This window comes from Anastrepha obliqua, chromosome 5 (genome assembly GCF_027943255.1).
Source record: "Anastrepha obliqua isolate idAnaObli1 chromosome 5, idAnaObli1_1.0, whole genome shotgun sequence".
In the NCBI taxonomy this organism is placed as follows: domain Eukaryota; kingdom Metazoa; phylum Arthropoda; class Insecta; order Diptera; family Tephritidae; genus Anastrepha; species Anastrepha obliqua.
Genome location: NC_072896.1, coordinates 94,935,084 through 94,962,422, shown reverse-complemented (window position 1 = coordinate 94,962,422; position 27,339 = coordinate 94,935,084). Strand labels below are relative to the sequence as shown.

Sequence of the window (27,339 nt, the reverse complement as noted above, 5' to 3'; positions counted from 1 at the left end):
AAAAAAAAATTAATTATTTTTTCCAAAAAATTTTGAACAAAAAAGTTTTTTGTTTTTCAAATACGAAACAATTAAATAAATTTTAAAATGTTAAAAAAATCCCAAGAACGCACTAACTACAACGAACAAATTTTTTTCAAAAAAAAAGTTTTTTGTTTTTCAAATACGAAACAATTAAATAAATTTTAAAATGTTAAAAAAATCCCAAGAACGCACTAACTACAACGAACAAATTTTTTTCAAAAAAATTTTGAACAAAAACAAAATTTTTCAAATAAAAAATTTGAATTAAAATATTTAAAAAAAAATTTCAAAAGATTTTTTTAAGTATATTTCTTACTAAATAATTAAAAAAATTAAAATGTTGAAAAGCAAACCAAATAGGCTCCAGAATTCACTTTAAAAAATTCAATTTTTTTCACAATTTTTTAATTATTTTAGTTACATCTTATTTTTTATGCTTAAACCTACAAATCAACCAGTTTTCAGAAAAAATTACGACAATGCCCAAAATGCTTGGATCACTTGGCATGGCAAAAAGCTCTGCACATAAATAAAGCTGTAGTATTTACACACATCTGATCAGAATTACATCAAAAGACCAACAAAGAAACTAAGTACAAAGTTACATTTAAAAAATACGAGATTTAAAAAATAGATTTGGTGTAGAGCAGTACGTAGAGTGTAAAAATTGTTTACTGCAGCTGCAAATTACAAATACAAACTGGCAATAAAATAAAATTATTTGACTGTACGTTTGATTGACTGACTGTTGTTGGAGCTGAGCGAGTCGAGTCGACTGCGTCAGCGCTTGTAGAGATACCCAATTTCATACATTATTGATCTTGGTCTCATTGAAAGGTCAAAGTTCACCATCAACCACATTTGCTGTGGTGGCGCGCCTGTCAACTTGTGAACTTACGCCAGCTTTGCCTGTGTGTGTGCAAGCGGCACGGAATTCGCATCCGGCACCACATCACCCATACCCTGTTCCCCCAACTCCACATCTTCATAGTCGTCCATGAATTCTTCTTCATCACCATCAGCGAATGTATCCATGCGTTTGATTGGCTGTTGATTGCCACCACCGTTGCTGATCTCGTCGTCGCTATACTCCTCGAATTCATCTTCGTAGAAAGCTGACGCGCCCTCATCCTCTGCCCCATCGAAGCTCTCGATTACAAAATCTTTTAGACGTGATTCCGGCCGCTGATCATAATCGAATACCTGACGCACCTCACGTGGCGGTATATCTGTAGTGAAGCTGAACTCTGCTGACCCTGACAGATCAGCATCAGCAGCTACAATACGGCCGGCATTGCTGCGTATGCGTGCATCTGGTATGACGGGTACTATCGCGGATTGCGTCGGCAAAGCGGTGTTTGTTGATGACTTCACCGCCTGTAGCACGGTACTCGGTGTGGTTGTCTGCTTTGTTTGACTTAGACGCGCAGGGATTGGCGCAGGCGTTTTTAGTGGCTGCTCTGCGAAAAGTCCACCCAGCGATGCGTCAAGCAGACTGAGTAGACCCTGCATGCCAGTTGGTGGCTCATTAGGCAGCTCCATTTTTGTTAGTGCCTCGTTGAGTGCGGGCTTTGGAGCGGCTGTCGAAGGTTTGACAATGGCTGAGGTGGGCTTAGCGGTTCCTGCAGTCTTGTCGGTAGTTTTGTTAGTTGATTTAGGTGTTGCTGCTGTTGTGCTAATGGCCTTGGGAGATGCAGTGGTTGCCGCAGGTCGTGTGGTCGTTGTTGTGGAAGATATTAGTGGCTTCATTGCTGCTTTGGTGGGGTTGGTTGATGCAGGTAGTTTTGCTGTCGTTGATGGCTTCGCAGACGTTGATGGCTTCACTGTACTCGTGGACGCTGTAGGCTTAGTTGTTGTGGTGGTCACGGGCTTCGCCATTGTAACGGACTTCAGTGTCGTTACAGGTCTTGCTGTTGTTGTCGTCGTGGTTGAGGTCTTTACATGTAGGTGTTGCACTTGGAAGGTCTCCGGCGTTCCACGTTTTTCCTCACCCGGCTCAGCCACACGTACTACCGGTTCACGTTTTGGTACTACGGGCACTATTTTCGGTAAGTTCAAGTTGATACCATTCTTGCCGTATTTCTTCACTTTCGAATGACCCTCTATGATCAGGTACATCGGACCTCTAAGCGGTGCTTCAGGCTGCTTGTAGTGTGAGAATAATGAATCTGTAGTCATTTGCATTGGGGCGACAGTCGGCCGGTATGCCAAATTGCTGGTTGTCGGTATAAGCAGACGCGACGATGTTGTTGAGGTAGTAGTACGTGGTGTCGTCGTTGTTGTTGGTGTGGTGTAAATTACACGCGCTGTAGCACTGGTAGTGGGTGGGGTATATGTCGTACTCGTAGTTGGATAAAAGGAGCTCGGAGTGATTGCGTTCGGTGGAGGCTGTGGTGCACGCGTCGTAGTAGTTGTTGATGTCGTTGTCGACGTCGCAATAGTTGGTGGAGCTGAGACGAATGTGACAGGCGTGAATGGTGTGAAGCCGCCGCTTATCGAGTTCGTCGACGGCATGCGCTCGTAAATTGGTTTTGTTGTCTCGTAAGCAAACTTGTTGGTGGACGCCGAGTAGCTGGGCTTGGCAGAAGTTTTCACGACTTCCTTCTGCAACAGCTCATGTAGCCACGGTTTTCGCCCTGTGCCGCTTTGCTTGGCACTACTGGCGCTGTGCCGCAAGGAATTCGGCGAGTAAGACTCTTGTGGCATATGCGAGGACAAACTGTTCGCACTCGGACGCGTGTAGCTGAAGTAGTGATGGGAATCCTGTGGATGTGAATCGTAGGCATGAGGAAGTGGCATGCGCGATGATTGCGAAGACGTGGGCATGGAAGCAGCAGAGCCGCTAGGCATAGCGTACGGGTGATGCTGCTGTAGATGTTGCTTGGCGGGCGGTGAGCTGTACATCCATGACGAGGATGAAGGTGTTGACATGCTAGCATGATGATGCGCCTTCATATGGGTCACGGTTGCCATCGAAGATGGTCCCATGCTGGGCATGGTGGAAACATGCGGCACTCCGGACATGCTGTGACGATATTCGGTGTGCACTTGCGATGGCTTCATAGGCACGTTGAAAGTATTGATCGGCGGCGAGTTCGCTTGCATTGGTGGTGGCATTAGGCGCGTTGGCAGTTGCTGTGCATAGTAACTGCGACGCACCGAGGTGTATTTCGGCTGCAGGAGGGGTGTTTCGCCTTTAGCGTTTTTCACGCCGCCCGGATGAGGTTGATGGTATGGCTGCAGGTGTGGCATGCCATGTGGACCCATATGCACATGCTGATGCGGGGCTTGTGAAACATGCGCACTACTGCCGCGCAAGTGCTCATTCGGCATGCCTAGCATTAGGATGTCTTGTTTACTGGGATGTGGCAAGCGCGCACTATTTGCATCCTGCTTACTGCTGCCACTCTCCTCCTTGCTGTTGCTGCTGCTGCTGTCCTTTGTGGTTTCCGCCCAATAGCGTACATGTTCTAGCGTTGGCGGACTGTAGTCGAATGTGGGATCATTTTTCAGTGGGTCGCCACGGCCCACGGGACGCCATTCGTTGCTGTAATCCAGGCGCGGACTGAATGCGTGCACTGTGGGTAGGCATCAATTGCCATGGAACGTTGTGTGTGTGTGTATCGATAAAAAAAAAGAAAAGGAAAAGAAAAAAGAAAGAGGAAATATTAAAAATAGTCTAATTCTGCAGTAATTTAGAAATGTTTAACTGCCCAATGCACCAGGTGCTTGAGGGAATAGTAATACGCGCAGTCTGCGGAAAGTTACGGAAAGGCTCATAAATATACAGTAAATTCTATGTAAAGCAAAAATCAAATATTTCTTAGTAGTTTTTACGAAAAAGTACATACCTCTTCTCCAAAAAAAAAAAGCTCAAACAGTATTTGTCAATAACTCATTAATATATTCTAATACTTCCTCCTAATCGTCAAAACACTTTCCATAGCCGATTTTGAAATCGCATTTCATGCCTTCAGATGATACCTCTTTACATTCTTAGCTGTGCCACCGCAGTCTTAGGTGCATCCTGCGTATTGTCAGTAAGGAACCAGACACGTAGAAAAAAGAAAGAAAGGGCTTTACATAAGAGGACGAGGACGACCAACAGTGCCGATTTACGTTTGTATTAGCAGCTTCAAGCTAGTAATGAATTTCACCAAATGTAGCGAAGAAGTGAGATGTCCTTTAACCTTTGCCCGGCGAGAGCATGGCAAATGAGAAGAAGGTGCTGAGAAGATTTCAACTCGCCCTCCAGACAGCTTATGCAGAAAGGACTTCAAACCACACCGCATGGACACCCAACGGACAATGTCTGGTAAGGATACATACCACAGTGGAGAGCTGCGGCTTTGTTAGCCTTAGAAGTTTCATCGATCTACCAGTGGCCAGGAGGATCTCGCGACTTTGCACGTTTGCGCGCTAGTCCAGCGCTCGCTGAGTTGACGCGGGACCCATATTTCCAGGAGCAGCACCACAGGTTCTCAAGGATTCCCTCAGTCCCCTCATTTTGCGATGAAACCGCCTCCAGGGTCCCCTGGCTAGCCAGCTCATCAGCCCAGCACATTCTCTCTATGCCGCTGTGACCGACAACTCAAATGAGTCTAATATCGAAGTGTTCGGATGCAATCGAGAGAGAAGTCAGACATTCCCCAACTAATTTCGAACGCACAAACAACGAGCTCAAGGCCGTTACTGTACATAGATATTTACATCCTTTATAGTAATAGCAGAAGTAAGCTACTAAGTTCAGTTGAAAGTTAGAAGGGAGACATAAATATTTTTTCCGGTAGTCAAGCTGCGACCAAGGTGTGTCGTCGCTATGTTGCACTCTTGTGGGGAGGAGATCAAACGTCTTTTATGTGCAGGATACGTTTTCTTATTGGAGGGCATAGAAACATAGAGGGAAATGAATTTGCCGATGAGCTCGCCAGGAAAGGGTCAACAGATCCGATTTCAGTTGTACCCATCTTAGACCCTTGAACTTTGGTAAAGGAAAACTGCACTTTTTTTTCTTAAAAAAGAGCAAGACAGATGGAGTTCCATCGTATCGTGTGCGATCTCGAAAACGCTTTGCCCTCAGTAACGACAGAAGCAGGACGCTTATGGGCGATGCACTCAAAATGCCTTGCGTCCATATTTTAACGAAAAAATAATTTATTGCGGATTAATCCATTCTTTGTGATAAGAGAGAGAGTTTTTTTTCGCGCGGACTATTCCGCTTTTGGTGACAAGAGAGAGATTTTGCTTTCGGAGTATTTCGTCAAATGATTTGAAAGAGTAATAGGGTTGGGGATCCCCCGTCATTTTATTTCCGAATTCATAGCGATGTTCATCGCTCACTGGGTAATCGGAACTCATGCGGAGAAGCTTGGAATTCCGTACACCGCCAATGCAGAAGCTGTGGGAATCCAGCAGAGAAAGAGACTATTGAACACTTTCTTTGCAAATGACAGGGTCTGGCGGCTAGGAGCTTGAGGTTCCTTGGTATGCCTTTTGGGGATAACCTGAGGCAGTTCGCCAGCCTAGATTCCTTTTCGTTTCTCCCCTACATCAACAGCACTGGATGGCTGTAGATGGTTTTTCTTCCTTTAAGTTTTGTAGTTTTTTGCAGGTAGGGATCTATATTAAGGGGTTAGATACGTCCAGCAGCGCCAAAAATGCGCTAAAAGAAAAACTGTTTTTAGAAGGGATAACAATAGAAATAAATATAATAAAAAAAAATGTTATACATTATCTATTAGTACCTAAATTAAAAAAAAAAATTATTTTAATTTTTCTTCACAAAAAAAAGTATATAAAAAATCACATCACCCAAAGTACATTTGAAAAAAAAGTTGCTCTGCGGTCTGCATCATTTCTCCTTGAAGTTGGGTAAGACTCCGTCAGAAAATATGAGATTTGCAAGTGGTCTTTCGATTTCTTTGAAACTTTGGGAAATATTAGCACGGTTCGCGCTGCGTTATGTGTTCCTGTATGAAGTGACTGGAGCAGACTGTTGCAGGTCTGTGCGCGTTTTTCTACTCCCGCGCTGCGTAACCGCGAACTTCACGGTGCGCGCTTCCACTAAAATCGCAATATCTCGAGAACTATTATAGACACCATACAATTTTTTTTTTCAAAATAAAGGTTAAATCATAAGGAATCGTTACGTGTATAACAGAAAATCTAAAAAACTGGCCAAATCAACTAAAAATTGATTCAAAAAATTTTTTTGACTTTTTTTTGGTCAAAATTTCGAAATTTTTTTTTAACATAATACTAATTTAAACTACTTATTTGTTTCCATATTGTTTGTAAATTGCATTGAAATACATCCAACGGTTCAAGAAATATTGATTTCCCGATTTTCAACATGGCGTAGATGACTCAATTTTGAAAATTTTTCAAAATCCTTTTAGTCTCGAATGTATCTTACCTAGAACTAATATTTCCCAAAGTTTCAAAGAAATCGAAAGACCACTTGCAAATCTCATATTTTCTGACGGAGTCTTACCCAGTTGTAGTTATAGTCTGTGAATTTCGAAAAAATTTGCAATTTACGGCATTTTAAAAAATTGACGGCACTTTAATTACGTTTATAAAATTGTTTAATATTATAAAAATATCAAAAATCAAATCTATAGAGAAAATACATTCGAATATTAAAAAAAACTGCATCTAAAAATATAAAAACTGTATGAGTTATCATGCAGACCGTGCCGGGAAAAGTAGTTTCGAGAAAAAACGAGTTTAAAGTTTGAGGTACAGGAGCGGGCGGACCGCTCTCTACCTAGTTAATGGGCTGTAGAAGCTATAATATTGGGAATTTCAGCATGAAAATTTCACAGTATATTCTTAAGATACAGGGTGGCTGATGAATTTTGCTACATTAAGAAACTCAAATAACTTTTTTTTTAGTGTATGGAATTCATTTATTTTTTTTTTCAAGCTGAAGGTCATTAAATTTTATTAAATGTAGCTTAACTAGTTTTAAAAATAATTGAATTTAAATGCTCCTCATGCTCGTTGACACAAGTGCGGCATCTTAGTAAAAAGTTGTTCATTGCTGCTTTGAGAGTTGCGACAGGAATAGCCGCAATTGTTGCCCGAATGGATTGTTTTAGTTCATCCAAATTTGTTGGCTTTGTTTTATAAACTTCTTGTTTACATAAACCCCACAAGAAAAAGTCAGGTGCAGTAAGGTCAGGCGACCTGGGGTGCCAACGAAATTCGGAGTTTCTTGAAATCAGTTTATTGGGAAATTTTCGTCGCAACTCTGTCATAACAGTCTGGGCTATGTGAGACGTTGCCCCATCTTGTTGAAACCACACAGAGTTGAAAGGAATTCTCTTTCGGCGTAGTTCTGGATAGAAAAATTCTTTCAGCATTTTCAAATAACGGTCTCCAGTAACCGTAACGGTGTGACCATTTTCTTCAAAAAAAGAAGGCCGACAATACAGCGTGAAGAAACCGCACATCACACTGTCACGCGAAGAGGATGCAATTCCGTCTCGTGGAGTATCTGTGGGTTAGAAGTACTCCATATTCGACAATTTTGTTTGTTCACATTGCCGTTTAAATCGAAATGGGCCTCATCAGACATGAAAAGGCAGTTTAACATGTTTTGGTCTTCTTCCACCATTTGCAGGATCTTCTGGCAAAATTCCATGCGAATCGGCAAGTCTGCTGCATTCAGTTTGTTAACCATTTGAATTTTGTAGGGAAATAAGTCTAAATGTTTGTGCATTATTGTTTGCAAAGACTGTCGGCTGACACCAAGTTGAGCAGATAAGCTTCTTGTTGAAACCCTTGGATTGCTTTGTATAGCTGCAGCTACAGCAGCGATCGTTTCCTCCGTCCGAACTGGTGGGTTTCGATGATAAGGCCTTCTTGCGACTGTTCCTTGCTCAGCAAAATTATTCACCAGTCTCATTATGGTCCATCTGCTCGGGGGATCGTCGCCAAACATCCGCCTGTACTCTCTCTGTACCAAAACTACGGACTCCAGTGCGTGATAGCGGCGGACTATCCGAATTCTTGTTTGCGTGTCCCAGCTATCCATTTTAATAAATTTTAAAGATCAATCTGCAAATTAAAACAAAAATGGAACAGATAACTTAAAAATAAAAAAAAGTTATTCAATTTTTTTTTGGTAGCGGCTTTCATCAGCCACCCTGTACTATACTTTTGAAATATCGAAAAAATTGATTTTTTTGAAAGTATCAAAACGGCTCTCTACTGCTACTTGTAGTACACCCGTGGTACTCTTGCCATCTAACCTACCTACCTAATCTGCAAGTGCTTTTATGACTAAGAAACTTTCTACACCGATAGAAGTTCAGCGGCTCAGACAAGAGTCCTGTATAAAATAAAAATAATTTATAAAGCTTAATAAAGTTGTTTAAATGAAATATATATTTTTTTTTACAATACTTGTGCACAGATGTATTATTATAAATAACAAATACAATATAATTTCATAAAAGAAATTCAATAAAGACAGCTATTAACATTTCTCAAAGTCCAACTATCGTAAAATCAGCAATCGTCGTTTTAGTACAAATACTAATCAACACAGATGTTTTTTTTTTGCGTCCAAAACAGTAATAAAGAAGACATTCAAGCTAGTGACCAAATACAAAAAAAAGCAAAAAATAAAAAAAGCAGGGGGAAAAAGATGGAAAAATAACTACAACAACGTAGCAACTAAACAATCAACTAATACAGCAACCAGCAATTTCATTGACTGGCATTATTAACGCACTAAAAGTGGTAATCAACATTGTTGTGGCAATTGTAGATACATCATAAAATAATTTGCACAATTTTTTCGCCTCGACGCCTCAAATGAAGCACCGGACCGGACTGTCTGTATACTGCGTTGCACGTTGAGCGCCGAGCGCTGAGCTGATTGTCCGCAACGCGACCACGATGAAAACGAAGACGACATTTGATACCACAGGTAGTTAGTAGAGCTGTTAAGTGCAGCAGCGGCAATAACTGGGCTGCGCTAATATACAGGCAGGCGGACAGACAAACGGACAAGTCGAGCGCATGGCAGTGAGGCAATGAGGCAGGCGCCTTTAAAGTGGCCAGTGTGGTTGGCTGGCATAGCGTTGGGACTGGCGCAGCAGCTTTTGCTGCTGCTGCTGTTGCTGCTGCGGCTGCAAGGTGAGGTGGTAGCAGAAACATTTGTTAACACTTTAACAAGTTATGATTATATGCGCCGAGTATCTATTATTGCATAGTAGGCGAACGCTTAACCAGCATCGCATCAGCGACAGCAGCAGCGCCAACAGCCAATGCCCCATCACTCGGTTTGCAAAAAAAAAAAAAAACGCAAGCAAAAAAAAAACAATCGAAGCTTAACAGACAGCTTAACAACATGCGCAGCAACGCAGTGCAGTGGAGTGCATCAAGTCAATAAAGCAGATGGCGTGATGGAGCACATGGGGCCAGCTCAGGCGGATAAACCGACTAGTGCCAATTGCGAATGGCAATGGCAATGGCAGTGGCAGTGGTAGTGCCGTGAGAGGCCAGTGGAGGTACGTTAAGTCGAGTAGCTCCACCGCCCAATTGTGCCATTGGCGTTGTCCACACAAGCCCGCCCGGCTACTTTTCAAACCGGCGCGTTTGACGGCGTTGATGTTTTTCAATGTTTTCAGCGTTGTACGCATTAGCATGGGCAATTATAACACTCATGTAATAAAAAATCACCAATAAACATACGAAAAATATAAATAAAAAATTAATCATTAAATGGAGCAATGAAAACTGATACAAAGAGGGGAATTAAGCGAAAGGAAAAAAAAAATATATGAATGAAAACGAAATGAAACGAGAAAAAAAACAGAAAGCAAGACAAATCGAAATAATTTACATAAATATATAGACTAGCCGGACTTACTACGCGTCATGCCCAGCATGCGAGTTTGATGTATTGCGTAGCCCACAAAATATATCTACAGCATGCAACAAAGTATGCTGATGGGCCTTTGCTTCACTGACGGCTCCAAGATGGAACGGGGAATCGAAGCAGGGGGGTTTTCTCTAAATAATAAATAAATAATTGGCGCGTACACTTCTGTTAGGTGTTTGGCCGAGCTCCTCCTCCTATTTGTGACGTGCGTCTTGATGTTGTTCCACAAATGGAGGGACCTACAGTTTCAAGCCAACTCCGAACGGCCGATATTTTTATGAGGAGCTTTTTCATGGCAGAATTACACTCGGAGGTTTGCCATTGCCTGCCGAGGGGCAACCGCTATTAGAAAAATGGTTTTCTTAATTTTGCTTTCACCGAGATTCGAACCAACGTTCTCTCTGTGAATTCCGAATGGTAATCACACACCAACCCATTCGGCTATGGCGGCCGCCGTTTTCTCTAGACCAGCCAATTTATCAATTCCCTTAAAATTGCCGAATACTGGTAGTTTTTTTCAGGCAGAAGTCTTTCCGAGCTGCAGGCATGCAAAATGCTTAGGGCCGCAGGAGCAAGGGAGATATTGACATTTTTTCCGATAGTCAAGCCGCGATCAAGGCTCTATCGACGCCATGGTGCAGCACCAAACTAGTAAACTTCAATAAGGAGGAGATGAAATCTCCTGCGTTGCACAATAATATTTATCTGATATGGCTTGTAGACATAGGAAGATAGAGAGAAATGAAATTGCTGATGAACTTGCCAGGAAGTGGACTGAATTGGTCACAGAGAGCTCCTACTCGGTCATCCCTCACCGACTGTTATTAAAAGGTAATTGCACAATATATTTCTCAAGAAAGCGCAGAAGAGATGGGGCTCCATTTCTTCATATGCTATTTCGAAAACCCTTTGGTCCCAGTACAATAGACGCAGGACTCAGAAACTCTTGAGAACCCCACGCCATTCAATATCCAATCTAATAGCTCAATCATTGGATGATCGGGACACACGCGGCAAAGTTAGGTTTACCATTTAACCCCCTTGCAGAAGCTGTGAGGAGCTTTCAGAGAAGGAGACTGTTGAGCACTGTTTCTGTAAATGTCCGGGCTTGGCAGCTTGACGATTAAAGTCGCTGGGTGCTCCTTTCTTCGACATCCCAGGGCAGTGCGCCAACCTAAATCCCATCAATCTTTTCCATTATATTAGCAGCTCTGGCTGGCTGTCTGTTGCAGGTCTCATAATGGTATCAAAACGGCGCTTGAGTGCTACTTGGGGAGTGCCAGACGGGCACTTCAGCCTTTTCACCTACTTAACTATGCTGGGTGATGTGAATAACTAAAGGGTTTTCCAATAAGAGGTATTATTCCCGTAAAATATCAATAGTTTCGTTGCTTGTGTGGCACCTAGCGCCGTCTTGTGGAAAAAAAACGTTTTCCAGATCAATACCATCGAGTTCCGGCCATAAAAAATCGTTAATCATCTCTCGATAGCGCAATCTATTCACCGTAACTGTTGCTCCAGCTTCAATTTCGAAAAGGTAAGGTTCAATGACTCCGCCGGACCATAAACCGCACCGAAAAGTCACGCGTTGAGGATAGAGAGGCTTTTCAAAAATAACTCTTGGATTTTCTGAGCCCCAGATCAGACAATTTTGCTTGTTGACAAAGCAACCGAGGTGAAAATGGGCCACATCACTCAAGATGATTTTTCGATGGAATTCCGGATCATTTTCATGCATTTCAATGATCCAATCAGCAAAGTCACGACTTTGTTGATGATCGGCCGGCTTGAGCTCTTGTGTTAACTGGACATTATAAGCCTTAAGACCCAAATCTTTATGCAAAATACGGTGTAATGACGTTTGTGGAATGCCTAATTCCAATGAACGACGAGGAATGGACAAACCTGGGTTCTCTTCAACACTTTCGACTACAACAGCAATATTTTCGGCTGTTCTTGAGCGACGTGCACGGGTTTTATTCTTCACATCACTAACTTGTCCCAACTGCTCGAATTTTTTCACCAATTTCTGTATTGCGGTCCGACAAGGTGCTTCACTATGACCCAAAAATGTTCGCGTTTTACGAACCCTCTCTGTCAAATTTTTACCATTTTTTTAGTGAATTTTAATAATTTCAATGCGTTGTTTAAGCGTGTATCGTTCCATTTTTATAAATGGCATAGTTTCTACTTTTCAAATATCAGAAAATGACAGCTTCAAAAGTGACATCTGCCGAAATAGCGGGCTATTCAAAATAACACCTGTTACTGGGAAACCCTTTACCTTTTTGGCAGTTTAGCGGGGAGAATGTTTGATTTTGGAGAGGTGTTAAGTATATAGGTGTAGTTGTGAGGCTACAAGTCTTGCATACTGCTATGCCGGTATAGATAACAAAAAATTTATATACTTGTAAGCTACTCATTTGTGGACAGATTGCAAGAATTGAGCATAAAAGATGGCGTAACGAACCCACCTGTAGATTTACCAGACCTGCCGAATTGTGGCCGACTCTCAATGCTAAACGCACAGAATCTCTGCTAAGCCAAAATAGCTATAATCCCAGCACACTTAATTGCTTTATAATGGGGAGCTGCTTAATAGGCAGATACACCTTGAGGATGGGTGTGCAGACACATGACTTCTGCTGCAGCTATTTAAATAAGGAAAAGGAAGAAACAACCACTGTCTTAATTTATCCTGACGTAGATTCACATTTTTAGGTGGAAATTTTAATGAGTTGGAAAATCTTTTTGAAAAGTTTACATTGGTTTAAGGGGTAACACCACTGTAGAAATTTCAAAAAATTGATTTTTTTTTATAAGCTTAAAAAATTCTTTGAACCTTTTAAAATACAGAACAAAAAGTTTTATACGTTACCGAAGTCTATTTCATAAATATTTTAAGCTTTTAACCAAGCGTTAGTGACTGCTACCTAACGACTTCTCCAAATTTCCAAACTTTAAACGCGTTTTTCTCAAAACACGTTTTCTGAAATTGGCACGCAGCATAACTCAAACAATTTTAAATATTTTTAATCAGGTTTTTCACTACGTCTGTATAATAATCTTCTTAAGAGAAGAGCGTAGGGGATTTTCGATAGATTATTTTAAACGATTGTTATAATTATTTAAGTGCCGTTTTTTTAGTCCAAAATAGAGTTTTTTCCTTCAAATGCTTGCTAATTCCACACAAATAAATATTTTTTAAATCCGCTACGTGTTTCTCTAGCTATTCTTATCTAGAGTAAGAAAAAAAATGTTTCTTTGTTCCAGATTAAAATTTGCACCCTCTGTGCTGCGTGCCGCGGAGCTCCTTCAAGAGAAACCACATTACAAAAATGTCTCCAATGCCGCCATTTTGTAAAATTTTTCGATCAAACTTTGTAGTTTTGTATTTTAGTATATAAGTAATAACTTCCCAAATCAGAGTGATTGTTTCCCCTTTCCCTCCATACAAAAAAATTCTTTAAAAATCGTGTTTATTTCACGCGTGTACAGTGGTGTTACCCCTTAAGTACCCCAAGCGGCATCACAATGGGCAAGGAGCCTAAGTGTGTCCCGCTAAAACCTAATCTAACTGAAACCTTATATTTCGTACGCATGAAAACGGGTGCCATGAGTTGTCTCACATTACATAGACCTTATTGTGCGTTACTAACGGGTGATCAATTAAGAGGAGTTTTTTTCATTTGCGTTTTTTTTACAGATCGCGCGCGAGTTGTGGCAAACTGTCGTCGTGGATTTGTTGAACAGCGTTTGGCATTTCATCATGGAAAGACTCACACCGCAACAACGTCTACAAATTGTTCAACTGTATTATGAAAATCAGCGTTCTGTGACAAATGTTTTTCGTGCGCTTAGACCGCATTATGGTCAACATAATCGGCCTGCCTTAAACACTATTCGACATACCATCAACAAATTTGAATCCGAATATTCATTGGTGGATAATTCTCGACCGAATAGACCACGTCCAGCAAGAAGCATTGAGAATATAGCGGCAGTAGCAGAGAGTGTACGTGAAAACCGCGATGAATCGATTCGGCACCGTTCTCAGCAATTTGGACTGTCGTATGGAACAACTTGGTCAATTTTACGGAAGGATCTTCATTTAAAAGCATACAAAATACAGCTCGTACAAGAACTAAAGCCAAATGACCTTCCTGCACGTCACCGTTTTGCTGATTGGGCTCTTGAAAAGATTGAAGAAGATCCGCTGTTTTCGAGCAAAATTTTGTTCAGCGATGAGGCGCATTTCTGGCTCAATGGTTACGTCAATAAGCAAAATTGCCGTATTTGAGATGAAGAGCAACCAGAACAGGTTCAAGAGCTACCTTTATACCCAGAGAAAACAACGGTCTGGTGTGGTTTATGGGCTGGTGGAATCATCGGTCCATATTTTTTCAAAAATGATGATGGCCGCAACGTAACTGTGAATGGTGCTCGCTACCGTACCATGATATCGGACTTTTTGCTACCTGAAATTGAATCTAATGATCTCTACGACATTTGATTTCAACAAGACGGAGCCACTTGCCATACAGCTCGTGAAACAATGACTTTATTGAGAAGTCATTTCGGAGAGCAGACAGCTGATTTCACGTTTAGGACCTGTGAGTTGGCCACCAAGATCTTGTGATATCACACCTTTGGACTTTTTTCTTTGGGGATTCGTGAAGTCCAAGGTCTATGCTGATAAACCAGCTACGATTGAAGCTCTGGAAGCCAACATTACGCGTGTTATTCCCGACATACCAGTCGAAATGCTCGAACGAGTGATTGAAAATTGGACCTTCAGAATGGACCACCTTAAGCGTAGTGCGGCCAACATTTGAGTGAAGTCATATTCAAAAAGTAAATGTCAAAGAATGTCCTTTCAAATGATAAATAAAGGTTTTGAACATAATTTACATTTTTGTTTTTTTTTTTTAACTATTGAAAAAAGCACCTCATGATTGATCACCCGTTACTATCGTGAAACACTACATGGACTTTTTTATGTTGGTCCAATTTTCATAGCACTCTCACATGGGCTGAAAAGTACATAGATGGCGCTAGTTTTATGCGCATTGACCACTTTTTCAGTTAGTACTAGCCTTAAAAAGACTGTTGTTAAAATTTCAAGATATTCTATTCATTGTGAGCTATTGTGCTAAGAGTCACGCTACTTTTGTTAAGAGAATGGATCAAAAAGAATTTCGTGCTTTAATTTTAAACAGCTTCTTAATAGAGAAAAATACCGTTCAAGTGAAGCAATGGCTTCAGAAGTGTCATGGGGACTCCGCTCCATCAGAAATAACAATAAAACGATGGTTTACTGACTTCAAACGTAGCCGTAGAGAAACCGATGATGCACAACACAGTGGCTGTAACACCAGAAAATATCAAAAACATCAAAAAAATCTACAAAATCGTTTTGAATTATCGAAAAGTCACGTTGCGTGAGTTAGCAGACATCGTAAAGATATAAAAAAAAATCGTTTTGGCTTTATATTGCATGAGTATTTGACTATGAGGAAGCTCTATTTAAAGTGGGTGCCCACTCATCATCATCATCATCAAGTAGCGATTACAACTCAGTGTGAGCTTTAGCTTCATCCACAATCCTCTTCCAATCTGCACGGCTCATAGCCACAGATCTCCAGCTTCTAACTCGTAGCTTTTTCAGGTCGGCTATGGCTTGGTCAAGCCAGGCTAACCTTGGACGTCCTCGGGCTCGGGTCATTAGACAATTCGTTGATTAAAAAAAATTTTTGAGGGCGTCTGTATTCCATGCGCACAGTGTGCCCTAACCATCGAAGCCTTTGGGGTTTAATGTATTTCACGACGTCTTCTCCCTGGCATAAGTTTAGCAACTCATCGTTGTAGCGTATTCGGTACGTTCCATCGTTGCAGCGTATGGGGCCAAACACCCTTCGGAGTACTTTTCATTCGAAAACTTTTAAGCTACTTTCGTCTTTGCTTATCAATGTCCAGCACTCGCAGCCGTAGGACAGCACCGGTAGTATTAGATATTGACTGGTAGAGGCGGAGTTTACATTCACGTGTGAGCAGCTTGGACTTCAGCAATTTTGTGTGGGCGTAATATGTTTTGTTTGCTGCCATTACTCTGTCTTGTATTGTGTCGTAACAACTGTTGTCATTTTTTATTAACACTCCCAAATATTTGAAGTGTTGAACACCTTCAGAGGTTAATGCCCCGATTTGGATGTTTTCAGGACTTTGTCTTTCTTTGCTGCGGGAGACCTTCAGATATTTAGTTTTGCCTTCATTTATTCTAAGGCCTACTGATTTTGCACGAAATTCAATATTACAGAAGGTTTCAATGAGATAGCTTTTGTTTCTTGCCACTATTGCGATATCATCCGCGTACGTGATTGTTATTCCTGAGCGACTAAAAAGGTTCCAACCTTCACTTCGTTTTTTATCGGATAGTGAAGAAGGAGATTAAATAAACATCGAAACAGGAGATTTCGAAGGGCTTTGACACTGCTTGTTGTACAACTACTTTTCCAGTGGTGTTAGTTAGTGTTGCCATGACCAGCTGAATAAGTTTGTCGCTGATACCCAAGTTGGAGAGCGCTTCTGGGATTTTGTCTCGGAGGATACTATCAAAGGCTTGTTTGAAATCGACGAACAGGATGTGTACGTCTAAGTTGCATTCATAGCATTTTTCAAGATTTTGCTTTAACATAAAGATTGGATCTGTTGTTGATCGACCTGGGCGAAATCCGCCTTGGTATTCGCCCAAGATTTTTTCTGCTTCCGCAGTTAGCCGGGAAAAGAAAAGATTTTATATGCGGAATTTAGGAGAGTGATTTCACGGTAGTTTTCACAGTTTAATTTGTCTCCCTTTTTGTGAATAGGAGTTATCAACCCTACTCGCTATGCTTCCGGAATGCTGCCTCGGTGCCATATTCTTAAAAAGAAGTGTAGCAGAACTTAACGACCGTTGTCGTCGAGGTACTTCAGCAGCTATATGGGAATGCCATCTTCCCCAGGAGCCTTATTATTACTCATATGAGTAATAGCTTTATCAAGTTCCATCAAAGCTGGTTCGGGCTCTGCCGCATTATTGTCGGGCGGAAAGTTTATGAGAGATGATGCGCTTGCTGTAACGGGGTTATATAGATCTGAAAAGAATTCTTTCCACCGTTCGATAACGCTACTTTTTTCAGATAATACAACTCCGTTTTTAGCCTTACAGATGTTAAGACGAGGCAGAAAGTCTTTTGTTTGTTGTTTGACACGCTTGTAAAATTTTCTAATGTCTTTGGTGTGATAATCCGTCACGAGTTGTTCAAGTTCCGTCTTTTGCGACTGCTTTCTCTTGGCGCGGCATAATTTAGTGACGACAATTCTCTCGGCTTTGTATGCCTCTTTACTTGCTCTGATGGGCCTTCTTAGCATTCTTTGCCGAGCTTCATTTTTCTTAGCTATTGCCTGGTCGCATTCAGCGTCGAACCATTTATTGTTTTCTGTTTTAGTCAGCTTTCCTATGCTTTCAGTAGCGGCGTTAGTAAGAGAGAGTTTTATATTCTCCCACTCTGCATCGATATTTTCATTTTGGGCGTGCGGCTTACACTGGTGCAGAAAAAAGTTTTGAAATATTTTGGCGTTTGTAGGGTGTGCAAGTTGTCCTGTGTTCCATTTTGGTCTCGGTAAACCTTTTTCTTGCTTGTGCATGGTTATGCGATGATTAAATTTTATTTTTACTAGAAAATGATCGCTATCAATATTTGCACTGCGGCATCAGTGAACGTCTGTCATTGAGGATTTCCACCGGCTCGATATTAAAACATGGTCAATTTGATTGGATAAGGAGGTTCCAGGGATTATCCAAGTCCCTTTGTGAATGTTCTTGTGCGGGAAATGAGTACTACTTAGATACATATTCGTGCTAGTTGCGTACTGACAGAGCCTTTCTCCATTGCATGACGTCACATTATGAAGGTAGTGTTGGCCCGCAACATGTCTGAAGTGTTCCTCCTTGCCGATTCAAGCGTTAAAATCTCCTAACATGATGATAGTGTCATAGGAACAAGTTTTTATCACTGAAGACTCTAGGATTGCATAGAAAGAGTCCTTTGTCAAGTCATCCGCTTCCTCCGTGGAAGCATATATTGAGAAGATGGTCACATTGTTAAATTTCCCTTTAATGCGCAGGGAGCATATGCGCTCATTTATTGGTGTAAAGCCAAGGAAGTATTTCGAAGTGGCATTGAAATGTTAGAGTGGCGATGGAATGATTGCGTTGTTCTCGATGGAAATTACGTTGATGAATAAAGCTAATTTTGAACCAAAAAAAAAAATATGTTTTCCTTGTTAGGCTCGAGGTTTTTCAGCCCATGTGTTATTTACCATAAAACTGCTTCCTCAAAGGTTTTCTAAAAATTTCATACTAAAAAGTGTTAAAGTGTGATGAAAATTTGTTGCTTTATTTTTCCAACCTGCACAGAGTTCTTGAAACTTGAATTTAGATGGCTTTTATAGGATAATGAACTACATATATGTTTTTGCATAAAAAATTAAAGGGTGTTTTTTTAGAGGTTAGGTTTTCAAGTTGGCACTAATTTTTTCGTAGATGGTCTTTTTGACAGCTGTCACTTGATTTATGCTCAGTTTGGTTTGCCATTTCATAATGAATAGACTTACACCTGAACAACGTTTGCAAATCGTGCAAATTTATTACGAAAATAATGGTTCGGTTCGCGCGACGCATCACAAGAAAATTTTGTTCAGCGATGAAGCTCACTTTTGGTTGAATGGGTATGTCAATAAGCAAAATTGTCGCATTTGGAGTGAACATAATCCACAAGCCATTGCTGAGACGCCGTTACATCCTCAAAAAGTCACTGTTTGGTGTGCTCTATGGGCAGAGGGAATCATTGGTCCATATTTCTTTAAAAATGAAGCCGGCCATAATGTTACAGTCAATGGAGAGCGTTGATGTGGACGACCTTTGGTTCCAACAAGATGGCGCTACATGCCATACAGCCAACGCAACAATCGATTTATTGAAGGAAACTTTTGGTGAGCGCATTATCTCGCGCCGTGGACCTGTGGCGTGGCCTCCAAGATCGTGCGATATAACACCGTTGGACTATTTCTTGTGGGGCTATGTGAAGTCGCTTGTCTACGCAGATAAGCACGAGACGATTGACGTCTTGGAAGAGAATATTTGGCGCGTTATTGCTGACATACGGCCCCAATTGCTGCAAAAAGTGGTCGAAAATTGGGCCTCTCGGCTGGAATTTATTTGAGCCAGCCGCGGTGGCCACTTGCCCGAAATCATTTTTAAAACATAATGGCAAACCCTTATCTTTATAATAAAGCTAAATTCTTGGCCATAACATTAAATTATATACGTTTTATTTCATCTTGAAAACCTAACCTCTAAAAAAAACACCCTTTATAAATAAATAAATGAATTACAAAAACTAATCAATAAGTGCCTGTGCTATAGTAATTTATCGCAGCGTATTTGCTTATCATCACTTTTAATATATCCGTATATGGAGGACGTGAATCTTTCATTGGTTCAAAAATGAGCTGGAAGTCTTCTTCCATAAGCGCTTTCAGGACGCATGCAGCTCTTCACGACATTAGTGGTTCGAATTATATTTCTTTTAATGCAAATTTGATTTGATTGCGCGGCACAAAATGCTGTTTACAAACACTGAGTTTATATCACTCAAAACATTGAATTACTTCAAATATCTGCTGGCGTCCATTACATAAAATTGATCTACAAAACTCTAACTTTCTTGAACAGAGTTTTAATAAGCAACCGAAAAAAAAAATATAAAAATATGGAGAAACATTAGACACCCAAACTAGAGTCAAAGTGCAGCGCAAAACCAAGCGTTTAACATTAGAGCAAAGGGCGTAGGAGATTTAAAAGCAAAAAACACGTCTTAAAGAAAATAAAACTCCACATCAAAACAAAGCAGAAGAGCTAAGAAAACACTCGCAGAAAAATTGGAAAAACACAAATAGCAAAACAAATACATACACAGTAATACTCGTATATTCAAATATTAAAAACTAGGTAAACAAGCTCCTGCTGAGCGACTTGACTTGAACTTGAACTAACAATGGTCACAAATGACGCGACAACAACACGCGCGCCGCAGCAGGTACCTGCACTTACAACTACACATACACTTGCATATGTACATATATGTATATGTATGTATGTATGTGTGCATGCATGCGATGTGTGATGATAAATGTTATGAAAACAACAACAAATGCCAACAACTTTATAAATAATAATATAAAAGGAGTAGGATCAGTGCATCAAAAACCATATTGGCCAATCACGCGAATGGCTAAATGGTGGTGACTATGTGGTTATGTGGCTATATGGTGGCCAGTGTTGCAGCATTTGTGGCAATGTGGTTGGAATTGTGGCAATGCAGTGCTAAACAAAACGAAATGACAAAAACAATAAAAACAAAAGCAGAAATGCGCAGAAATGTTCAATGGTCGGTTGATGGTCAATCACTCATTCACTTGTTCGGAGAGGCTAATGGTGAAATAGTTGTAAGCAAGCGCGTAGCTGGATCAAGGCGCACAAGGGTGCAGAGACGCTGCGAACTGCGAAAGATGAGGAGATGTGTGTAGATGTGCAGATGCGATGATGAGCGGTGCGCAGGAGGATGGTGTTGAGCGTGTGGTGAACGACGGATGGGCAAACAAATGGTTAGATGCTTGTGAAAAAATCAAAAAAAAAAAAAAAAAAGTGGTGGCATAAGTAGAAACGACAACAAAAAGACAAAAAAAAAGAAGTGAAGTTGGCAAAGCCGCTTTTTGGTTGCATGCGACATAGAGCGGAAAGTGAACGCGCGCGCGCGTTAGAGGGGCGAGCTGCGAAGAAGGCTTACTGCGGGTACACTCGCTTTGACCATCAAAGTACTTTGTACACAGAAGAAGAAAACAAGCACTGCGCTGGCTGATAAATTATTTGCTAAAACCTGACAAATCGCTTTCCATTTTAATACGACAAATACAGAGGCACACAGCACACAAACGCAGCATACACACACACACGCATGCGCCAACCTAAGCGCAGCAGATTGCACACAAATCACAGCTATATTGACTGACGAGCAAACGTAAACTTGTACAACAAACGAAAGACTTAAGACGCGAACCCGCTTGCTAGTGAGCATGCAAAATAGCAGTAGACCTGCTGCCCCAATCACAACGCAAATTTGTCATTACTGGAGGCTTCATAACAGTCAACGGCGTGCGACTTAATAGACTGTAAGCAGCAGCAGCAGCTGAGCGAATAAGGATATTTTCTGGTTTGTCCGTTTACTGTTCGCGCCGTTTGCCGCTTGCCTTGAAATGCACAAAAAATATAGCCAACTATATTGGCTGCTGGCCTTCAGTGGTGGAGCGCGACATGCAAATCTTTGGGTTGCTAAATATATATTTCGTACGTTCGCCGGCATGAGGAAAACAAACACCAACTGTGCAGCACAAACTCTCAAATAACAAAAATAGCAACTATAATACAAAAACTACAAAAAGAAGAGCACAAAAATATTCGCACATTCACATCAAAATATTGTAAACAATACATTTTATTGTGCATCGCGACAAATTCGCAATGTACTCGTGCGCATGCGCATGTGCACAGTCTATGCCAAGTTCGATTAATGTCACATAATATTAAAAAAAAAAAACGGAACATACACAGCCATACAGCTTAAGCAAAAACTCTATGTCTCGTTGCTGGGGCACACACAGTGGCTGTTGACGGTGACGGTGCTGGTGCTGGTGCTGATGCTGATGCTGGTGCCGGTGCCGGTACCGCCGCCGCTATGTGACAGTGGTGACTGTTATGACTGTGCTGATGTCGTTGACGGTCATTGCTGCCACTTTGTCAGCATCACTTTCGATTTTCAATGCGCGCCATTCAAATAAGCGTTGCTTACGAGATTTTGTATTATATTTTGTTTTGCAAAAAACAAAAGAAAAACAAAAAAATATATACCGCCAGCAAATTCTCCATTGAAATTTCGTCATAATTACATTTCGGGCAATGATATTTTCGAGCGCTGCTGTTCAACAGACAATACCTTGTTTGCGATGTACTCAAAGAGTGGCCAAAGCTGTGACATTGTTTGGTTGCTTAATGGGTCTAACAAACAATTCGAGTTTATTGTCGCTTTTATTTACCAACTTATGTAATATTTTATACTGAGTTCGCCAGCGGTCGAAATCGAATCGAAATTTTTATCACTGCCGAGGTTATTTCTGCATGAAAAGCTTCTCATAAAAACCAGTTGCCATTTCGGAGGTAGCGCTGAGGCTGTAACTGCCAGCAGGCTTTGTTTTTCAGAAGCCTCTATTTATAAATTAATCCCCATAACGCTTGTACAGATTATAAAACAAACACAGAAATGGTAGTTATGATGCTAAGGACATTGCTTTAACTATTCCAAATGCAAGAAGTTAAACAATTTTGAATTTTGGTGTTTTAGCTATCTTTTTAATACTGTAAGTACTGTACACTTCATTGGTTCCATTTGTCATACTGGTTTTTAACTCAAAATTTAATACATACCCGCTTTAGCAAATTCAAATCCATTTTTAAAATTGCAAAAGAATCGATGGGATGAAAGAAGAGGGCAGGGAGAGGTGGTCGTGGGATGGTTAGGAGGGTGGGTTTAGAGTGTGTGGATTATGAACGATGACTGTGCTGCGTTTAGGTCAACCGCTTAGCGCTGCTGATGAAATTCATCAGATATTTAATGTCAACGCCAGCTATATCAGCAGGCATAGCAAAGAAGTAAGAGCCAAGATGCCTGGATCTTAACCCTGCCAGAGCGGGGCAGCTAAGGCGAAGCTGCTGAGATTATTCCACCTCATCCTTCATACATCCAACGCAAAAAGGACTCGAGGTAATTCCAACTCTCACAGCATGCATTCCTCGCGCATAGTGTCCGGTGGGAAAACACACGAGATTCGAGAGCTGATATTTTGTCAACCCCAACGCTCGTTGAGTTGGTGCGAAGCCCACCTTTCCAGGAGCAGTCCGCAGGTGGTCAGGCGTATCCCAATTATCTCCCTTCGCGAGGAAATCACCTCACATGCCCCTTGAGTGCCTAGCTCATCAGCCTCACAGTTTCCCGCAATGTCGCTGTGACCAGGAATCCAGATGAGGCGTGTGTCGAAGAATTCGGACGCAGCGAAAGTGAGGTCAGACATTCCCTGACCAGTTTCGGAGTGCCTCTTCTCACCTTCTGGCGGATCGGGATGCCGCCCGCTAAGCATTTTGTAGATAAATCTTATAAGGTCGGTTCCCACCCCTAGTTTACTCAGAGACCTAGTAATTGCCTCCGGCAGAACGTTATTAAAAGCCCCCTCAATATCGAGGAAGGCGCCTACCGCCAACTCCTTCTGAAAAAGAGACTCCTCAATCTCTTTAATAAGCATGTTGGGCATGCGCCTGCCCCTATGTTTCTACAAAAATTTGACGGTGTTTATCGATTTATGTGCGAAAGTTTAAAAAAACTCGTTTCTCATTTAATTTGATTAATTGTTTTTCATTCATTCTCCTACGAAATCAATAAAAAGCCAAGTGTTAAACTTTGTGTGAATTAAAAAAAAATGGATGAAGTTCCATCAAAACTTTCAACTTTTTAATTAAAAATTTTAAGAATTTTGCTGGGAATGCAGTTTTATAGGTCATTGGATTTTATTAGGAGGTTGAATTAGTTTTAAAGGTGACACACAGATGGCGCTATTTATCACTTTATCGCGTTGGCAATACTGAATATATATTCATGACAAAGCCTCATCCCTAGGCTTTGTTTATCAGTATCTGTCATTTCGCTGAAGTATAAACAACGCAGTGTTTTCGTGCTCCGAGTATGTCAACTTTCGTGCCGTCGAAACGCAATTTGCGGGAAGCTTTGCTTTTCTGCTTCAATTTGAAAAAAAATACAGCCCAAGCCCGTGAATTGCTGCAGGAGGCCTACCCAGACCAAACTCCGTCGATTTCAACATGTGAGTACTGGTTTCGACGATTCAAAAGTGGTGATTTTCACACCGAAGACAAGGAGCGTCTTGGCCAGCCCAAAAAGTTCGAGGACGCGGAATTGGGGGAATTGGTAAACGAGGACTCGTGCCAAACCCAAGAAGAGCTTGCTGAATCATTGGGCGTTGATAAATCAACCGTTTGCAAGCGTCTAAAAGCGATGGGAATGATCCAAAAGCAAGGACATTGGGTCCCGTACGAGTTGAAGCTGCGCGACGTCGAACGGCGATTTTTTACGTGCGAATTGCTGATCGAGCGACAAAATCGGAAGGGTTTTTTGCATCGGGTGGTGACTGGCGACGAAAAATGGATCCACTACGATAACCCAAAACGCAAAAAATCATGGGGTTTGCCCGGCCACGCATCAACGTCGACGGCCAAGCAGAATATTCACGGCAAGAAAATCATGCTCTGCATTTGGTGGGATCAGGTCGGCGTCGTATATTTTGAGCTGCTCCAACCGGGCGAAACAATCACGGGGGATCGTTACCGACTGCAATTGATGCGTTTAAGCCGGGCATTGAAAGAAAAACGGCTGGAAACGGTAAAAAGGCACGACAAGGTTATTTTGCAACATGACAACGCTCGGCCGCATGTTGCTCAACCTGTCAAAAAATACCTTGGAACGCTTGGCTGGGAAGTGTTACCCCACCCGCCGTATAGTCCAGACATAGCTCCCTCCGATTATCATTTGTTCCGGCATATGAGTCTCGATTTAGCGGACCAGCGGTTCTCCTCGTACGAGGCTACCAAAATATGGGTTGAGTCATGGATAGCCAAGCAGCGGCCAGAATTTTGGAGAAACGGCATCCGGAAATAGCCCGAAAGATGGGCGAAAGTTGTAGCTAGCGATGGCCAATACTTCAAATAAAATATTTTGTACCGTTTTTTCACAATAAAGCCCCAAATCTTCGAAAAAAACCTTTAAAACTAATTCAACCTCCCAATAGTTTCAAGTTAAAAATTTCAAGTAACTAGTGATTTTGTTTATTTTATTCATTTATTCATTTTTTTTTGTAATTGTATTTTATTTTATTTTATTTTATTTTATTTTATTTTATTTTATTTTATTTTATTTTATTTTATTTTATTTTATTTTATTTTATTTTATTCAATTAAATTTATTTGGTTTATTTTTCTATTTTAATTTTTTATTTATTAAATTTTATCTAATTTTTCTTCAATTTTTTTTTAACTTTAATTTACTTTAATTGACTTTTTTTAATTATTTTATTTTACTTTGTTTCATTTTATATTATTTACTTTATTCAATTTTAGGTTTGACTCCTTTTTATTTATTATTTAATTTTTGGGTACTTTTTATTTTCATTTATTATTATTTTTTTATTGTATTTTAAAATATTTAATTTTATATAGTGAATTTTTTATTGTATTTCATTGCATTATTATTTTTGTTCCATTTTATTTGGTGTTTTTTATTATATTTTATTTTGTTTTATTTTATGTTAATTTGCTTTATTGATTATTATTTTAATTTTAAATAAATGAATGATTTAAGTTTTTGCATTTCAGCTCATTTTTAGATCAACTGTTTTTAATGCGTTTTTTGCTTTATATTTTTCTATTTTATTTAATTTGATTATTTCAATTTTCTGTTTTGCTTTATTTTGTATTATTTTGTATATTTTATTCTATTTCAATTTATTTAATTTTTTTTAGTTTTAATTTTTCTTTATTATTATTTTATATTTTATTTCTTTTTATTGCACCTAATTTTTAGTAAAATATTTATTTTTTTTTTTCATTTTATCTTACTTTATTTCATTTTATTTTATTTCATTTTATATTATTTTATCTTATTTTTATGTACATACCCACACCATTTATTGGTTCGTTTATAATCGCATTCGCCGCGTCATCTTTGCTGCTGACCACCGATATCGTTGCAACTGCCGCCTGATTTTGGTCTTTCGATTGCTGTTGATTTGTCTCCTGCTGCGCATTACTCGTTGCCTGCGCTAACGCCACGCTTGCATTGGTGAGCAGGAAACTAAAGCCAATACATATCGTAACAAAATTGAATTTGTTGCGATCGGTAATCATTGCTGTCAGGGGATCTGGAATAGAGAAAATTGAATAAAAATTATTATGTGCTTTGGGAAAACAGGGCATAAAAATGAAAACTAAAATATAAGGACGTAAAAATGTGTGGATTTTCATATACCCACGAAGCTTTTGTCTTTTATACTAAGTAAAATATGCTCTTAATTAATATTTTAATTAACATTTGTTTCTGCAATTTTTTTCTTGTTCACTCTTCTCGGGAGCATCGGGCCTCGGCAAGACTCAGTCTTGCGTTGGTTTCGTTAATTTATTTTGTTTTCTGACAGGATAGGTGATTAGCCTACTTGATTTACCGAGCTGTAAAACAAACTGTGTGCAAACGCAACAAAAATACCAAGTAGAAAATAACTTTATGCAGCAAAATTAATTCTTTTGGTAATCACCGGGAAGTTATTAATCGCGTCTGATAGCTTGTGAGGCGCTGAAGCCACGTTGATATTTAATAATAAAAAATTAAAGCTCAGAGTTTCAAAAGTTTTAGTTGCCCTGGAGCCAATTGACATTAAATGCTAATCTCTGACTGTTATCAGCAAGCGCGCGTTTATAACAAGCAAGCAAGACGCGCTTTAAATTTATCATTTTATAAGCTTGTTAAGAATTTCAGACGGGGAATAAAATCATAGGCACAAACTAAGGGCAAAAAATAGGATATTAAAAAGAAGTTATTCTATTTTTAAACCCATTTCATCCACACAGTAGGGCGATGTCCGTCAAATTTTTTCCTGAGTTTATCTCCTTACTCACACAACGAGATTGCGCAATTTTCTTTGGTACTCGCTTAAACGCGTATTTTAAATTGATTACATCTCTGCAACTTAGCCGACCGTGCACTCGTATGGCCAAAGCGCCATGTCTCAGCATGACACGGTACAACACAGCACATTACCCCACACATTACCATACACACACAAAGGGAACAACTGCCCACTTTTTATTCGCAGACTCATATGACGCACACAACCGTACATACGGCAGTGCACCCAAAGCCGAGTAAGCACGAATGCTCTTGTAATTCACTGGCGCTCTGCGTACATACGTGCGTGTGTATGCGTGGGATATCTGTGAATCTGCGCGCTTATCGGTAAAGTATATTTTTCTGCAATTCTTGTCAGGACCAACATGTATGACAACTTTATTAAAATTTATTACGCTATCGAGGGTTGCCAACAAAGAGGAGACAGGCGAAAGAAGGCGCTGGTACAAAGGCGCTGATTTGCATGGTCAGCCATATGCGAGCACAGCCCGGGCGAATAAGTCCGACTCTGCCGCCACACAC

At 40.4% G+C, this 27,339-nt stretch overlaps 1 protein-coding gene across 1 annotated transcript; it reads right to left on the bottom strand.

Moving 5' to 3' along the window:
* Window positions 1-819: 819 nt before the first annotated feature.
* LOC129248055 (mucin-5AC) lies at window positions 820-26,042 on the bottom strand. Its single transcript, XM_054887478.1, has 2 exons — window positions 25,814-26,042; window positions 820-3,602 (listed from the first exon to the last, which is right to left on the bottom strand). The coding sequence occupies exons 1-2, from the start codon at window positions 26,040-26,042 to the stop codon at window positions 919-921; spliced, it is 2,913 nt and encodes a 970-aa protein (XP_054743453.1). The 3' UTR covers window positions 820-918.
* Between the last annotated feature and the right edge of the window lie 1,297 nt (window positions 26,043-27,339).

Excerpts from the sequence above, each read along its gene's own strand:
- LOC129248055 (XM_054887478.1), bottom strand. The coding sequence starts at position 26,042 with ATGATTACCGATCGCAACAAATTCAATTTTGTTACGATATGTATTGGC. Across the intron at positions 3,603-25,813 it reads CGAACCAATAAATGGTGTGG|TGCACGCATTCAGTCCGCGC; the intron begins GTATGTACATAA and ends GCCTACCCACAG.